General features: G+C 43.4%; 2 protein-coding genes across 9 annotated transcripts in view; one reads left to right on the plus strand and one right to left on the minus strand.

The window, feature by feature from the left end:
- The window catches only part of Znf174 (zinc finger protein 174), a 32,015-nt gene extending 24,196 nt beyond the window's left edge, over positions 1-7,819 (plus strand). The window contains exon 3 of the mRNA XM_075941745.1: positions 523-7,819. Coding sequence (XP_075797860.1) covers positions 523-1,121 — 599 coding nt within the window. The 3' untranslated portion in view covers positions 1,122-7,819. The remainder of the gene's footprint in view (positions 1-522) is intronic.
- Znf597 (zinc finger protein 597) overlaps positions 1-17,587 on the minus strand; it is a 324,428-nt gene that overhangs the window by 295,423 nt on the left and 11,418 nt on the right. Inside the window, exons 1-4 of one of the 8 annotated variants that reach the window (XR_012907060.1) lie at positions 15,105-15,440; positions 14,230-14,356; positions 10,737-11,950; positions 5,916-5,951 (exon numbers count right to left, since the gene is read on the minus strand). The exons of 1 other annotated variant lie outside the window; for it this stretch is intronic. Coding sequence is in view for 3 of the 7 variants with exons in the window: in XM_075941738.1 (XP_075797853.1) it covers positions 10,836-11,950; positions 14,230-14,356; positions 15,105-15,137 (1,275 nt within the window). In the remaining 4 variants the exon portion in view is untranslated. Of the gene's footprint in view, positions 1-5,915; positions 5,952-10,176; positions 11,951-14,229; positions 14,373-15,104; positions 15,468-16,032; positions 16,080-17,587 lie in introns of those variants that run through there. 6 more of the 8 variants (XM_075941739.1, XM_075941738.1, XM_075941740.1 and 3 more) reach the window with 6 other exon arrangements.

Consider the following 17,587-nt stretch of genomic DNA (forward strand, 5'->3'; position numbering starts at 1 on the left):
TAAGTACTGGAATTTTACCCTTTAGCCAGGTACAGCTGTACATGTCTGTGGTCCCAGAAACTTGGAGGATCACTTAGGCCCTAGAGTTTGAAGCCAACCTAGACAATACAATAGACCCGGTCAGTAGTAAATGAACATGTCACTGTCTTCTTTGTTGTTGATATTTCATTCCAATGTCTTTCATTTTTTGTTTGTATTTTTCCTTGCTATTTCTGTTTTCCTATACCTTTCCCCCCCAAAATAGGAAGGGCAGAGGAGAATTTGGTTCCTAACTTTACTGTAGATTAGGGGCACTCTCAGGAACTAGTTAACGGTACAGACTTCCAGGCCTAACCTTCAGATTCTGACTCACCAATGTCAGGGGTGAGGAACCTTTTTATGGTTTAGAGGAGTCTGACGGCTTGTACATTACCTGCAGAAGGCGGCCTCCCCTGACAACCCCCCCCCCCCAACAAACTTCATACTTCTTTTGCTGAAGCTCTTCTAAGCACAGAAAATGAAGCACATTATTTTTGATTGTAGAGGCCTCCAAGACGAGAAGAGACAAGGAAAACCCACAACAGGAAGGGGCAAAAGGAGCAGAGACACATGCGGTGTCACCCGCGAGTTCCAAAGTGGGTAGTCTGCACGGCCCTGAGCCAAGACGGGTGAGCACGGGTGAACCCCGATTGTCACAGAGGCAGGCCAGACCCCCAAATGCTCAGAAGGCATTTGCTCACTACCAGAGGCATTGCAGAGAACTGGACTATATCAGCAACCCCCTCAGAGGCTACCCACTGAGAGAGTTAAAGAAAAGCAAAAGAGGCAGAAGAGGCCTGAGCAGCCTTCTGCAGTGTCTTAGCCACCAGGCGGCCCACGCGGCAAAGAAACCTTACAAATGCGATGACTGTGGGAAGAGCTTCACGTGGAATTCAGAGCTGAAGCGACATAAGCGAGTACACACAGGAGAGAGACCCTACGTCTGTGGGGAGTGCGGAAACCGCTTTGGGAGGCAGTCAACTCTGAAACTGCACCAGAGAATCCACACTGGGGAGAAACCATACCAGTGCACCCAGTGTGGGAAAAGCTTTCGCCAAAGCTCAAATCTCCATCAGCACCACAGGCTCCACCATGGGGACTAAACAGGTGCTGGGTACGTTAGAGGCCCAGGGAAGGGTGGACCTGTCTCTCCTTTTCCTTACTTGCAGGTAAATCACAGAGCAAGGGGCCCTTGGGGAGTGATGGAGCCTGTCTGCAAAGCCGCCTGATCTGGGTGTTGGGGAAGGAGAACTGTATTCTCGGCAGAGTGGGGACTAGTTACTGAGAATAGTTAGGCTGAGCAACAAGCGGTTTTAATTAATTAATTGGTCCTTAATTAAATTCTTCTTGTTGCTTTGTCTTACAAAACAGTTCTCATGTGTACTCTTGAGCAGTTCACTAGAATTTCAAGAAAACGCTCACTAGTAGTCTTTCTGTGACTAACCTTTTTGTTGGTGGTGGTTGTTTTTCATTACTTTTTATTTATTTTTGAGGCAGGGTTTCTCTGCCCTGACTGTCCTGGAACTCACTCTTTTGGCCAGGCTGGCCTCAAACTCAGAGATCTGCCTGCCTCTGCCTCCCAACTGCTTTGATTAAAGGTGTGCGCCACCAAGTGGTAGATAGCACCTTTATTAAAAAGTTGTATTTGAGGGATCCTTTTTATAGCAAACTTTTGATTTACTTCAGTCCAAGATACAAGGAAAAGCTCCAGGGAGAAGTAAATACTGTTCTGGTAGACAGGGGAATCCTGCCTGTTCTTTCTCAAGTAAGACATTAGCTTTAAGACTGACTGGCATTTTCAGTGTTTACAATTGGATTATGGTGATGGCTACACAACTCAGTGACTCCAGGAAAATTACTGAAATAGGTTAACTTATGATAAGTACTTGCACAGCATTTTTTAAATGACAGAATACTATATTTATATAGTGTTAGTGTTTCAAAACTGGGTCGGGGACACCATCCTGTGCCAAACTCTTGTTTCCTCAAAGTAGACAGTAGAACCCAGTCAGTATCACTCTAGGCGAAGCATCCTCTTCCTCGGTCAGGCAGACAGGATGCATACTTTGTACAAACAGTAGGAGGTGGCCGTCCTCCTGAAGGCAGCAATACCAAGTCACTGCCTTTATCTTCAGTATTCAGCCTGTCCTTACTTCTTCCCCAGCCCGCATACGAGTACTGGCTGGAACCTATAGTTCTCCCCACCAAGCACACATACCCTTCCCTCAAGGGCAGCTTCACTGTTGTCTCTGGGTAACTTCTGAGTCTCAGCCATGTCTGTATCTGTTCTATAGCTGCTGTAACAAATGACCGCGAGCTTGGTGGCTTAACACAAAATTTCTCTTGTACGACTGGAAGCTAAAGTCTGGAATCAGCTTTACTTGGCCAGAATCACCTTGGGCAGGGCTTTCTTTCCTTCTGGAAACCCTGAGAGGTGGATCAGCTTCCTTGACTTTTTCAGCTTCTAGAAGCCTCCGACATTCTTGGACTCATGGCCCCTTCATCCTCAAAGTACATTTTTATGACTCTCCCCCTTGCCTAACCTTGTCTGACTCTGGCCCTCCTGGATCTCTCTTAGAAGGATGCTTATATTTGGCCTAGAAGGATAATTTCCCCATCTCAAGATCCTTAATAACACCACCAAATGTTCCTTTTGCCATTTAAGGTGACATTCGCTGGTTCAGGGATTAGGATATGAATGTATGTGGAAGACCATCATTTGTCCTACATACCATGTCTTTGTATCTTGGGTCAACTTGGTCACCCAAAGGGGCGAGAAGGAACTTAGAGTTGTTTACAAGGGTCGGCATAGGAGACTTCCTAGAGTTTTGCATCTTGGGGTATTTAATAGAGCTAGTATGTTTCCTCTCTTCAGATTACACATCAGTGCTTCTTTAGTGTCTTTGGGTACCTGTTTGACTGTAGACAAACTCACAGTCAACATCTTTCTTTTCCAAAGGGTGTCGAGACCATGACACCAATTGCCTCCCTGCCTCTAGCCCAGTTTCCCTTTGCATAGGGCTCACGTCAGACAACTGATGGCAGTAAGTCTGGGCTCAGATGTGGGGTCCCCTTTGCCTGTGCACCTTCACCAGAGCCTCAAGTCTTGACCGACTTTCCTTGCAGCCAGCTTCCTTTTGCAGGACCCCAAAATAAGAAAATAGCGTTTCTCCCCTCACATGCACCGCTTGCTCCTAGGCATGCCGTTGGTTCTGCCCAACACATGCAGGTGTCAGGTTAGGGGTGACTCCTGCTTCCAGGGTTTGACCCCTGAGTGACCCCCAGGGAGACCCATGGAGAAAGGAAGCACTGGCAGACAGTGGAGGTCTGCACATCTGAAGAGCATTTTCCCATCCACAGCAGATAAGGTGCAAACCAACCTCACAATACAACTGTCCCTCTCAACAACACTGGCAATGACTCCGCACAGAATAGACTAAATATTTCCCTCTAACTCTTCCTGAAATTGAAATGCTTCCTTCTTATTGCGTCACTGAAGCACTGAACATACCAGAAAACTTGTGCGTTTGTAGCACACAGCGCAGTGGCGACAGTATAGTATTCACCGCTGTGCAAGTGTCATTGCGAGCTCATGTTAGGGCAGTCAGTATCACAGAGAAAGTACACCTCAGCGTTAGTCACTCCCTGCTGCCGTCACTCCTGTGCCTGTGGATCCTGTCCGTACACACTATCACATGTCAGCACTTTATTCCTTTTATTTCCTAGGAGCTTTGCATTACATGAAGGGGCATTCAGCTCAGCCACTGACTGATGGACATTGTGGAACTGCACTTTGGCTGATGTGAGCAGAATGCTGCTGCTATGAACATTGATATAAGTTTTTAATTCCTCTAGGGTACATGCCTAAAGGTTGATTTGCTAGGTCATGTGATAATCCTGTTTAACTTTTCTAGGAAACAATCAAATGGTTTCCAAAGTGGATGCATATTTTACATTTCAACCAGCAGTGTATAAGGGTTTCAGTTTCTCCACTCCTTCAACATGATTTATTACTGCCTTTTGTTAGTTTGTTTTGAGATAGGGTCTTATGGCTGGCATACAACTCACAATCCTAAGGATGATCTTGAACTCTTGATCTTTCTGTCTCCACCTCCCAAGTGTCAAGATTACAGGCATGTGTCACCATGCGCAGTGTTCCTGGAATGTGTCTTGATTATTGTTATCTTAGTCAGTGTAGAATGTGTGTAATGATCTTGACTTTCCTTTTCCCCAATGATGTATCTGTTTCTTATATGTTTATTTGCTTTGAAATGGCTATTCAAAACTCCCTTCCTTCCTGGTGTTTTGAGACAGCGTCTTGCTGTATAGAACTCACTATGTAGATCAGGCTGGCCATGGATTTGAGATAATCCTGCCTCTGTTTCCCAAACCTTTTGAGTTTTGTTGTTTTTGAAACAGAGTCTTGCTCTGTAGGATAAGCCAGCTAGGCTTACCTTGAATTTGCAGCAATCCTCCTGCCTCAGTCTTGAGTCCTAGGATTACAGGTGTGAGCCACCATAACTGTCTCTGTGGCCAGTTAAAATGGATTGTCATTTTTGTTGCTGGGTTGTAAGAATTCTTTAAATATTCTGGAATGATGTCCTTATGAGATGTATGACTTGCCAACAGTTTCTCCCATTCTTTTGTAATACAGTCTGTTTGTTTGTTTTGGTTGAGACAGGTTTCTCTGTAGTCCAGACTATTCTGGAACTCACTCTGTAGACCAGGCTGGCCTTGAATGCAGTGATCCACCCGCCTCTGCCTCCCTAGTACTGGGATCAGAGGCCTGCCCTCCCACTGCCCAGCCTGTAATACATTCTTGTACAATTGTTGTTTTGCAGTGGGGGTTGATACAAACTCCTGTGTAACCCAGGATAGCCTCAAACTTGCAATCCTCCTGTCTTACCCTGTGGGATGAGGGATTATTGGCGTACACTCATGCCCAGCAGTACACATCTGTAATGAAAACAGCTGTCACTTGCCAAAATCCAAGGGACCAAATTTTCAGTTTCCTAATTTCCAGTAAAACAGCCTGACATTCCTATGAATTAAGAAGTTTAGGATCGGAGACTGGAGAGATGGCTCAGCGGTTAAGAGCATTGCCTGCTCTTCCAAAGGTCCTGAGTTCAATTCCCAGCAACCACATGGTGGCTCACAACCACCTATAATGAGGTCTAGTGCCCTCATCTGGCCTGCAGGCATACACACAGATAAAATATTGTATACATAATAAAAATAAATAAATATTTTTTTTAAAAAAAGTTTAGGGTCATCTAGGCAGTGGTGGCACACTCGTTTAATCCCAGCACTCAGGAGGCAGAGACAGGCAGATCTCTATGAGTTCAAGGCCAGCTTGGTCTACAGAGCGAGTTCCAGGACAGGCTCCAAAACTACAGAAAAATCCTGTCTCGAAAAACCAAAAAGCTGTTTAAGATCCTTGGAACACAGTTTATACCAGTTCCTCACAGTTCTCTGTGTCAACCATGCATGGCTTGCAGTCCCTAAGGGAAATTTAAATATCTATTGAGATCATTCTGCTGTTTAGGCTTTGGAATAAATACGTTCCCACTGAAATAAAGATGGTATTAGTTACTTCATAAGCAACAGATGTTGGTAAGTACCTGGCATACATTTTTTTTCCAATCATAGGGATTGAACTAATTTAATCCAGCAAACTCAGAGATTATTTTTCTATTGTTTTTGCAATTTTAGGGAGAAGAAAACATAATGTTCAGAATTCAGATACTCTAGACCACATCCCATAGCCAGCCAGACAATTAGGTGTAGGTCTGATTACCGTTTATTGTTTCTTTAGTTTCTTAAGTCTTTTGTTAGTATAATTTGATGTTTTGAGATAGGGTCTCTCTGTGTTGCCTGGGCTGGCCCCAAACTCTTGGACTCAAGCAATCCTCCTGCTTCAGCCTCTTGAGTATCTGGAGAAAAAAGCACTTGTTATTTTTTTTTCCTTGGGTTTCTGTCTTAGTCACTGTCACTTAGTTGCTGTGACGAGACACCGTGACCATGGCAACTTAGAAAGGAGATCATTTACTTGGGCAGTGGTGGCACAGGCCTTTAATCCCAGCACTCGGAAGGCAGAGGCAGGTGGATCTCTGTGAGTTTGAGGCCAGTGTGGTCTACAGAGTGGATTCTAGGACAGGGTCCAAAGCTAACAGAGAAACCCTGTCTCGACAGACCATGCCTCACCAAACTCCACCGCTGGATAGCCAGCTCCAACAGTCAGCGCAGTGCACAAGCACTGATGGAAGCAGACACCAGAAGTGGCCTCAGGTGCCAGCTTCCTGCCCGCTGGCAAGGCAAATGGCACATGGTAGACATGAGCTCCAACCTGTACCACTGGGAGCTGCTTGGCCAGCCTACAATCACTCCAAGGCCTGGGAAACCAGAAGAGAGAATTTACCATATTCCTCCCCAGCTGGTCTGGTCTCTTAGAGAACCACTGCCTGGTGGAGCTAGAGGTACTTGGTCCTGTACCGCTACCTTGCAGCTAAGACTGGAGTGCTGTCTTGGAATAATACTAGAACTTTATACTGAATTCCAGGGAACGAAACACGTTATTTCCTTTATCAAGTGGGGTAAAGTAATTCATTCACATTTTCTAAACTATTATCCAATTAACTTTTTTGAACTTACCTTTACTACAACCTAAAGTCATTGACATATACATTTTAAGTTTACAATCTTGCCATCATCACAAGATAACATTTATTGGATGATAATTTGCACATCAAATGCACACAGTCACAGTTGAGAGACTCCAATCTAGAGCTAAGACCAATGGGAATGTGTCAGAAACAGTAAAGCTGAAAGAAACACAGAAAGCGCATACGGAGAGCATTAACTAGGCATCAAAAAAATAGACATGGGAAAGTATTTTTAGGTTTCTATAAATGAATTAGGTTGTATCCCCGTTCTCCCTAGACCATTCTTACAGACAAGAATCTCAATTCAAAGAGACAAACACCTGTAGTTAGCCTTAAAGAGATAGATAATAGTCATTTTATATTATATAAATAGTTCTAATATACAAGACTAAAACAGTTAAATATACACCTAATAAACAATTTTCCATTTTAACAAATAGTCAAAGTAAAAGTAGTTTCCTAATGAAATCACTGCAACATTCAAAATAGGTTCTTTTTTTAAATAAAAGCTATACCCTACATCTCCCTTTGAATACATATACAGTAAATCAGATTATTTAAAGCAAAGTATCTTTTCAGATTGTTTGGCATCTTACATTACAGTCACCAGACACTACTACTTAATTTTTTTAAAGAATTTTTTATGATTGACTTAACTTTATGTGCAATGGTGTGAAGGTGTCAGGTCACCCAGGAACTGGATTTACAATCACTTATGAGCTGCCATGTGGGTGTTGGGTATTGAACCTGGGTCCTCTGAAGAGCAGTCGGTGCTCTTAACCTCCCAGCCATCTCTCCAGCGACTACTACTTAATTTTCTGGAACTTGAGGCGTCAAAGACAAAAATGTCATTTGTTTTAACTGCCTGAGTTACTGAGCCAGCTGTCTTCAGGGTCGCAGGGCATGTGAACAGATTGTTATTTGTAGCAGCACAGTTCTTGACAAAATGATTCAACACCACAATATAAAGTGCAAACACTGGCATCTAACTTCCACTGGGAAATGCTGCTGTCATCAGTGATGACAGTTTAACACAACTCGGTATGCGCAGATCATATTAAAGAGCTGTCTTAGTCACAGTTACATCATCACATCAGCAAAACCCACCCCCTCCTACAACATGTAGTTAGCCGACCATTCACAGCAATACACATACATTCCATTTTTATCCCTATATTGACAGTTTCCAATATGTTATTAGCACCTAACATAAGTTATCCTGGGTTAAGAGATTTCTTATGTGATCTATCCTAGTGGGCAATACAGTTAGGACGATGAAAAGGCTCTTCCTTCAATTCCTTGGGTGCAGAGCAGCTTGAGAATTACATACAACTAATGTTTTTAGAAACAAGTCCACAATAAGGAAACAACTAACAATGTGCCTATTTCACAGTAACTGTGTTTTCCTTTTCTCTGCATACCAGTCACCAATAATATACCACAGGCCATTTAATTCCTCTCACATATAGTGATGACTTTTATAAAAGTGTCTCTTTTCTAATCTTCCAAGTCTGGAGAATGCAGAAAGCTGCAGACACTGAGAGGTGAATGTGAATCCACCTGCAGCACAGACTCACCTGCTTGTGTTTCCCTAGCAGCAAAGAAAGAGGGTGACAACTTCCATCTTTAGGTCAGCCACATTTGTCCAGGTACCTTCTGACACATTTCTCATTTGTTCTTTAGTAAGGGCCTCTTTGCTAGTTCCATTCCCCATCCTGTAACTCGCGGGTCTTCACTGAAATATTAGAGCCTACGCAGTAGCACACCGCTTCCCTGCTCTGAGAGACAGACAGTGGGAAACGAACACTCTTGTGGCTGTTTCACACCAACCTCATCCCAGAGTTAGCTAAGACTTCAGAGAACCTTCCTATACAATTCAAAGCATCTCCGACGAAGGGCTGAAGAGACCAGAGGCTATTTTAAATGTGAGACCCCCCAACTTCCCGACAGAATGATGGTTTATATCCTAAATTTGGAGAAACAGCCAGGTCTGACCTTGACATACAGATCACACAGTCTCAGCTGTGGATCAACTGAAATAGTGATCTCCAGGAGAGGGACGACAGATGAGGCAAGGCTGTTGATTCAGCAACAGTGATCTTCCTGTCTCTAGTAAACACGAAGCGCTTAGTTGCGCAGCTGCATCTTTTTGTACATAAAATCCTCAACCTGCTCTTCTGTAGAAGAGACGATTCCCAGGTACTACATTTTAGCCACTGGCCCTCAAGAGGGCTTTATTTTTGTGCATGAAATTTCCTAGCAGTAATTCCATTTTAGTAAATACCACATTTTTACGGTCTATTTAGACAGAATGAAATCAATCATAAATGCATATTAGCCAAAAGACCATATAGTTTTAATGATAGGTATATAATCAATTTTGTAGTAAAGTGTAGTTCTGTAAGAATGTATACTTACAACATTCTTTGGTTCTTTTAATAACCACACTATATGACAACATTTTGTTCTAATATTTATCTGTGATACTAGTACCTAAAGACATATGTGTTATCAGTTATTTTGGTTAAAAACTCAATAATCCTATTGTATTTTTCTTTGGAAGTGGACAGGAAATGTTACAATTTAATAGTCTCTAGCCACTTCGTGGTGTCATACACCTCCCAGCACTCAGGAGTCAGAGGCAGGCAGATCTCTTGAGTTCGAGGCCAGCCTGGTGAACACAGGGAGTTCCAGGACAAGCAGGGCTATACAGAGAAACCCCGTCTCAAAATGGGAAAAAAACAAATCTCTGGTTTGATACAGTGACAAGAATTTCCAGCATGAAGCCGTAGAGAGTCTTCTGTTGCTTTTTAAGAGCAACGAAATCTAGTTTTGGATAAGAATACGGACATAATGGGCTTCAGGTAGTAAGTCCCAGGACAGCCTCCATGTCTGCAGTTCCCCTCCCTCCCCAGCATCCTTGTCTCCTAGTGTTAACCTGTGGCACAAATACCAACAGATAGTGCAGTGTCACAAAATGTGTGGCCTTGGGAATTAGAAAGCACCTGAATTTCGATGTCAGCCTCACCAGTGTGACGTTTTGTGTGCTTAGCAAAGCATTGACTTTACCTTCTGAAAGCTTCCATTTATTTGTAAAATGTGGACAGTCCTTTTCTCTCAGAATCTGTTGAAGATTAAACAAAATAATATATCCATACTATTTAGCATGTTCTCTTCAAAAAGTAGTTCTAATTACTCATAGCCAGCCAGGATGTACTTCAGTGGAGATCTAGAGGCAGATCCCTTCAGAGAGGAGCAAGTACTCCCTCGAAGTTTAACTGCTAGAGAAGTCAGGGCTTGCCCCTGCCATCAGGTCTGAAAACGGGAAATCCACAAATAATGTTATCCAGCTGTTAACTAGCTGCATATGATGGTACACACCAGTAATCCTAGCACTTCGGAGATGTGAACAGGAAAACGATGATTTTTGAGGCCAGCCTGGTCTACACAGCAAGAACCCACACACACACACACACACTTAAGAAAACAAATGTGGCCCATTTGGTAACTTTATATGGAGTCCTTAACTAGAAATTCACAGTTCAAACAAAATAGTCCATACAAACATTTCACTGAAATAATTTTAACAAGAAAAGTACAAAAACAAATATAAATACATTCATTTTCCTAGATACTACATGTATAGAACTGGCAAAAAATAAATAAATCTCCTCTTCCTAAAATTCTTAGAAACCAACTTTTTTTTAAAAAAAAAAAATGTAGAAATAACCTTCATTTTAACAAAAACTGAATTATTCTGGTTTTTGAGACAGGGTCCCACATTTAGTTCTGGCTGTCCTGGAACTATGTAGACCAGACTGGTCTCAGACTCTCAGAGATCCACACCTGCCTCTGCCTCCCAAGTGCTGGGATTAAAGGTGTGTGCCACCACACCCAGCAGTCAAAAGCCAAATTTTAAAGTTTTCTGTTTCTCTGGCTCATATAAATGAAATCTGATCAAGAACTGAGTTCAAATCCTTGCTTCACATGCTATGTATGTAACATTATGTCGCCTCAGTTCTAATCAGAGGTAATAAATAATACTGCCTACATTACCTGGAATGTGTGTAAAGTGCTTGCTTAGCATAACGCTGCACATAAGCGGTTTCCCATCATAAAGACACTGAGAAGCTCACACAGTGGCAAAGCTTGTATTTACTTGGTGTTTCTCCTGTGGGTTCGTTTGTGAGTGATGAGATGCAGATTCACTCGGAAGCTCTTCCCACACACCGTGCATTTGAAGGGTTCTTCTTTGATGTGCTGCTTTTCGTGGGATGCAAGTTCTGAATCTAAAGCAAAGGTTTTTCCACATGTCTTACACTTATGAGGTTTTTCCATGTCATGAATGGTTTGATGAGAAACAAGCTCCGAGAAACAAGGAAAGGTCATGTCACAATCAAGACACTGTAAGGGTTTGAATCTGGAGAATGAAAAAAAGTCTTCATCATCAATACTGCAGTTCTTAGAGTCCTCCTTATGATCCTTCTCAGGGAGAGCAGGGTACGAGGGGTGCTCCAAACTCTTCTCACACTGGGTGTGCTGGTATGGGGTGTCTGATGAGCCTGTGTTTTCAGGCAAAGCCAGATTTGTTTCCTGACAGTATGGTTCATCACGTTCAGCACATTCATAAGATTTTTTATCAGTATGACTCTTCTGATGTTCCGCCAATCCTGGGAGCCACATAAAACCTCTCCCACATACATTACATGTATACGGGTTCTCCTTTATATGGCTCTTCATGTGCCGGGACAAGTGTGACTGCTGCCGGAAGCTGGCAGCACACTTGGTACACTTGTAAGGCTTCTCACCAGTGTGGATTCTCTTATGTGTCCTCAGGTTGGCTCTGTGACTGAAGGTCTTCTCACAGGTACTACATTTATACTTTTTCTCTCCTGAATGGATTTTCTGATGCAAAACAAGGTATGTGTTATCACTGAAGCTTTGGTCACAGTCAGGACACTTGTACACATTTGTGGCTTCTTCCCAGGGAACTTCAATAATATCAGAAAGTGTTTTGACTCCTAAACACTGAGATAATTCTACTAATGGGGTTTGGTTTTCAATGGTAACTAAGAGGCTTATAACCTTGGTCTTACAAGTCAAAGTTCCCCCTGACATCTTCCTTTCATGCATTCCAACGTCATGCTCAGATTTTTCAGAGTAGTGGCCATGGGGTGAGGCAATGGAGTACGTTTCTAGAGACAGCTCTTCAAGTTCCATAGACTCTAGGCTTAACTGCTGATTGGTCTCAATCTTGTCTTCCCCTCCTGCTGATAAAAGCAAAACAAAGGAAAACATAGACACCACCTTTACGTGACACTAGAGAAAGAACAAGTTAAAGGAGTTACTCTGAAGACCAGAAGCTGAACACGGATTAGCTAATTACCCAGACACTAATAAATACAAAAAATCAGGAGCCAACAGGCTCTCTTGACTTCCAAAAATCAAAAGTCTGTCCATGTAGGTGGACTGCAAGGTTCCAGGTCAATCTGCAAAGAGAAGGAGCAGAGAATGACTCTAAGGGTCTGGTAAGATGGGTACTGAGGACAGTCTTGGTAGGCGGTGCCTAGAAATGGAGTTTTTCTGTTTATTTAGGTTTTAGGAATTTTTCTTCATCTCAAATGAGTTGAGTAGTCAAAACTACTAGAAATCAGACATATTTATCAGAAAAAAGAAGACAAACTATTTTTCTACTTTAATAAACATCCAAATATTAAAAATAGTTTTATATCATAGAGGGTCTCTAAAATTTCATCCTTCGTGGAAGAATGATAGTACAGGTGCTGTGTAGACTTCAGGGAAATATTCTTATCTCAGGGAGGGCTAACAAAACCTAAACCTAGCACAAAGAATTCTTTTTAAATATTTTTCCCAACACAGCCATCACTAAATACCCATAGGTGTACAGCTGCAGATTCAACTAATTGCAGACTGAAGATTTTCTTTATTTCTTTTTGAAATCACATCTGGAGGGGCTGGAGAGATGATTTAGTTATTAAGAGCACTGGCTGCTCTTCCAGAGGCTCTGGGTTCAATTCCCAGCACCCATATGACAGCTCTCAACTGTCTGTAACTTCAGTTCCATGGGATCCAACACCCTCTTCTGATGTCCTCAGGCAATAGGCATGCACACGGTACACAGACATACATGGAAGCAAAATATTCACATACATAAAAATAAAATAAATCTTTAAAAAATCAAAACAAAAAATAATCAACATCTAAAACTCCAGTCAAACTTTGCCAGGCATGCAAGGAATAGGAATCCTCAACTCATAACAAGGAGAAAAAAACAGTCAATAAAAATAGATCCAGAAATGCATATGATTATAATTAGTGTGTCCACATGCCTTTAATTCTAGCACGTGGAGGCAGAGATGGTAGATCTCTGTGCATTCAAGGCCAGCATGGACTACATGGGGAGTCCAAGACAGCCAGGGCTACAGAGAGACCCTGTCTAAAAAAAAAAAAAACAAAAAAAAAATAAAATCAGCAAAGAAAGTAGCTATTACAAATATACTACATATTTATAAATATATTTATTTATATTATAATACATTTATAACTATAAACATAAATTTATAAAACAAACATTTAAGAGAAGGTAGAGAAGAACATGAACATGACAAAAGTGGAAAATATAAGTCATGAATTATGAAAAATAGTTTAGGTACTCAACCCTCCACAAGACATACTGTCTATTCAGGCGTAAGGATGCTGCATATGGTTACCCTTCGGTGAGAAAAGTCAAAACACCCCCTTAAAAGAAAATTTGTAGCCGGGCGGTGGTGGCGCACGCCTGTAATCCCAGCACTTGGGAGGCAGAGACAGGCGGATCTCTGTGAGTTCGAGGCCAGCCTGGTCTACCAAGGGAGTTCCAGGACAGGCTCCAAAGCTACAGAGAAACCCTATCTCGAAAAACCAAAAAAAAAAAAAAAAAAAAGAAAAGAAAAGAAAAGAAAAAGAAAATTTGTTCCCAATTTTTAGCAAATGACAGTAATCTATACCTAATGAAGTTTTTCAAGTAAAGCTGACTTTAAAAATTATTTCAGGGAATTACAAGGTATTGGTACATAGTATATGAAACCATGGTCACCACCGTAGACTGGGTTTCTTTCAAGAAATCATTTAAAGGCTCAGGAGATGGCTCGGCAGATAAAATGTTCACTGTGTAAACTAAGGAGTTTGAACCCCAGCACCAATAAAAGACAGGTAGATGTGGTCCACCTGTTACCGCAGCATTCAGAAAGTGGAGAGGGGATCCCAAGGCAAGCTGGCTAGCCGGACTCAGTAAATAGAGTATTGAGTGACTGAGAAAGAACACTTGACATCCTCTGGCCTCCTCTCTCTCTCTCTCTCTCTCTCTCTCTCTCTCTCTCTCTCTCTCTCTCTTCTCTCTCTTTCACACACACACACACACACACACACACACACACACACACACACACACACACACACACAGGTCCCACTTCACCACCAATGTGGACAAGTCAAAAAATTCTCATCCTAGAACTGATGAGAGTTCCATAATACAGGAAAACTGTTTTACCTGTCGAGTCCAAATCCTCAAAAGGCTCCAACGAGGCTTCTCCGCTGTTGGTCTTCTGGGCAGGCTGCAAACTCACACATTCCTCTTGAGAGAAATACACATCCAGATCTTCAAACAGCAACGGTCCCTAAAACAGGAGACCCCTGTTAGTACAAGAAGCTAGCAGTCAGTTCAAGTGTTAATCTAGGAATGCTGAAAAGAGCCAAACCTTTCACATACCAAAAAGAAAGGGCTTGGTGTAAAATATTCCTAGACGAGGGATTCTACGAGTAGGGTTAGGAAGGAAATCATAAACGTAAATTTTCAGACAGTGGTGTGAGGACCAAGACAGTACACCGTGAGAATGTAGCTTTTCCCGAAAAAAACGAGTGAACAATTCTTGGGGAGAGAAAGTTAGGTAACGGTGCGCTGAGAAGAGGGGAAAGAGGAGGGGGAAAAGACTGGCCAGCCCAGTAAGAAGCCTGAGATGGGTTTCAGGAATTTCCTCCATCCTTTGCAGTCTTGTCTGTCTTCCTCCTCACCGTGATTGCTCAGCCCCTCCCACCGCTTCAAGATCTAGTTCGCTCCTCATTTCTAATCGGCGCGTTGCGGTTATTAAAAAAATCACCTAGACGTTATTATCATTGTTCAACAGGTGTGGAGCCTAGAAATCTGCCACTTGAAGAAGCATTCCCGCAAGACACTTTGAGGACTGTTACACACCCCTTGTCCAGAGCTCTGCGATCTGGTGATTCTGAAGAGGAAGTCGGTAAGCCTAGGAACGAAGACAGCTTGGTTTGAACGGGCTATCTGAGGAGGCAGCCACGAGTGGGGACCTGTGTGTCTAACCCAGCTCCGAGGCCAGGCAGCTGTAGGAAAATAACGACAGAATTCACCTGGTCATCTGACGTGGGGCGCGAAGACGCCATCTGAGGAAGCTAAGGGGTCCTTCTTCAAGTCCCCACGATGGGACAACACATCAAGCGGAGAGAACAGTCCCAAGAAACTACGACTCGGCTGCCAGGCCTTTCCACTCTCCCCTCAGGTTCCTCGAAACCCTCAAGCTCCTTTAAGAATCGGAGGTGACGGCTTCTTCCAAAGCAGCCTTGAAACGGACCCGCTCACCCGCTCTGGGGCACAGTCAGTCTCACCCTGCCCCGCAAAAGCGGCCCGAAGCCACGCCCAGCCGAGACGCGACAAAGGAGGCGGAGGCCACCACAAAACTCCCACGCTCCCATGCTCCCCACGCAGAAGCTGTGGGGAAACCGCCGGAAGCGACGCGCCCCCGGCTCACCATCCTGCATCCTGATTGGTCAGCGCGCTCCCAAGGCGGCGGTCCCTCTTTAATGGACCAATTGAGCAGCTTCCCGAGGACCAGCCTCGCACCGGGAAACTGAGAGACGTTACTTATTCCTGAGCTTCTACAAGCAGCTATTTCCGGTTCCGTCGGCTGGGTCTCCGTGGTGAGTGCCCGGCCTGTTGACGGGCTCAATTGGAGCTGTAGGATGGCGTCCGAGGTACCTGATGATGCCAGAACAGAGGCGGGAACACCCTGGAGTCGGTCACGGAACGTAGCACACAGACGCTGTGGGCCTGAGGTTTTTATCCGAGCGGGTGAGGTGAATGAGAGGCCTCCAGGACTAGCTTGGGCTCGAGCCCTGTGTCTCAGATGGGTTGTGGGGTCACGGTTATTAAAAAGTTGCCTTGTGCAATCTGAAGTTCAGGCCAGGTTACCCCTGTTGCTAGTGTCCGACCTAAAGTATTTTAGGGGCACCGGGCATTGTACCCCACAGACGTATTCAATAGAATGACTGGGACCCTTAGCTGATATCGAGCTGATTTTCGTCGTTTTGTACCTCACACTGGACCTGCTTCAAGCAAATGTCTTGTAACCGGCATTGAGTAGTGAATTATAGATTCAAAATAAGAAAGTCGCTCTTTCCAGAACTGCCGCTAATTGGATAACTGTGTCCAAATGTTTCCTTATGGTATTGAGGGTGAACCTATGGCTTCACACATCGTAGACAAACACTCCACCGCAGCAGATGTCTCCGGGCCCCACCCTTTCTTTTTAAACTTTAAAAGAGGTTGATTCAGGCTCACCTCGAATTCACCGTGTGGCCCCAGCAGGCCCTGAATTGAGGATCGTCTTGCCTCAGTAACCCTCTTGTGGGCACTCACCCAGACTGGACAGCTTTTAACTTTGCTCTCCTCCACTGCAGAGTCCATGGTGCTCCTCGTTGGCAATTTAAAATATAAAATTTTTTAAAAATTGCCAGTTTATGAAGGTTTTTTGGGGAGGAGAGCAACAACAGGATTAGTACCTTGAAAATTCTGAATAAATCCCAATTCTCTCTCACTTTATCTCTTTAGAGATGGGGTCTTACTCTATGACCTTGTCTGCTCTAAAACTTCTGAAATTTGTTAACCAGGTTGGCCTCCAACATAGAGAGTGACCTGCCTCTGCTCCCCAAACTTCTGGGAGTAAAGGAGAGCACCACCATCTTTTTTTTTTTTTTTTTTGAGACAGGGTTTCTCTGTGTAATAGCTCAGGCTGGCCTCAAAAATCACAGAGCTCTGCCTGCTTCTGTCTCCTGATTGCTAGGATTAAAGGTGTGTGCCACCACTGCCCAGCAGCCAACATAATTCATTTAGCATCCTGATAACAACAGTGGAATACAGATGATACATGCTAAGTTTTATTGTCTCGTGTGTCCATCCCACATTTATCAAGAAGGAAGACTCACTAGGGCTTGGCCTCCCTGCTTCAGTGCAGTGCTCTGGGAGAAGAAAAAATGGAAGTAGAAATCCCTACACATCACCAATAGTTATTAAAGGGCCATCTACTGATAACTAAGTGTCTGGAAATGGATCACTAGAGAGGCTACATAAAGGGCCCCAGGATAAAAGAGAAAAATGCTTCAATGGCAGGCAAAAGAATAAGAACAAACTTCCCTACAGACCATTTCAAAACACAACAATACATTGAGGAAGTATGTAGAGTCCTAAAGCAAAGGGATGTCTTGGTGCAATTCATGGCCATCTTTCTCCTCTTGTTTTGTGCTTGACATTTTTTTTTTCATAAATGTCTCACTTGGGCTAAGAAGAATCTCTTGATACAGAGCTATGGTCCTTTATTGAATCCTGTGTAGATTATTACAAAGATATAAGCAAATTCCAATAACCAGAAAGTAATAACTTAGTCTCTAACCAGAGAAAAGGTCAGCCCTGAAATGGGTGAGTCAAAATTGCCCTCAGCCCACTTGGGCAGTGGTGGCGCACACCTTTAATCCCAGCACTCCAGAGGCAGAGGCAGGTGGATCTCTGTGAGTTCAAGGCCAGCCTGCTCTACAGAGCAAGTTCCAAGACAGCCAAACCT

This window comes from Microtus pennsylvanicus, chromosome 11 (genome assembly GCF_037038515.1).
Source record: "Microtus pennsylvanicus isolate mMicPen1 chromosome 11, mMicPen1.hap1, whole genome shotgun sequence".
Lineage (NCBI taxonomy): Eukaryota > Metazoa > Chordata > Mammalia > Rodentia > Cricetidae > Microtus > Microtus pennsylvanicus.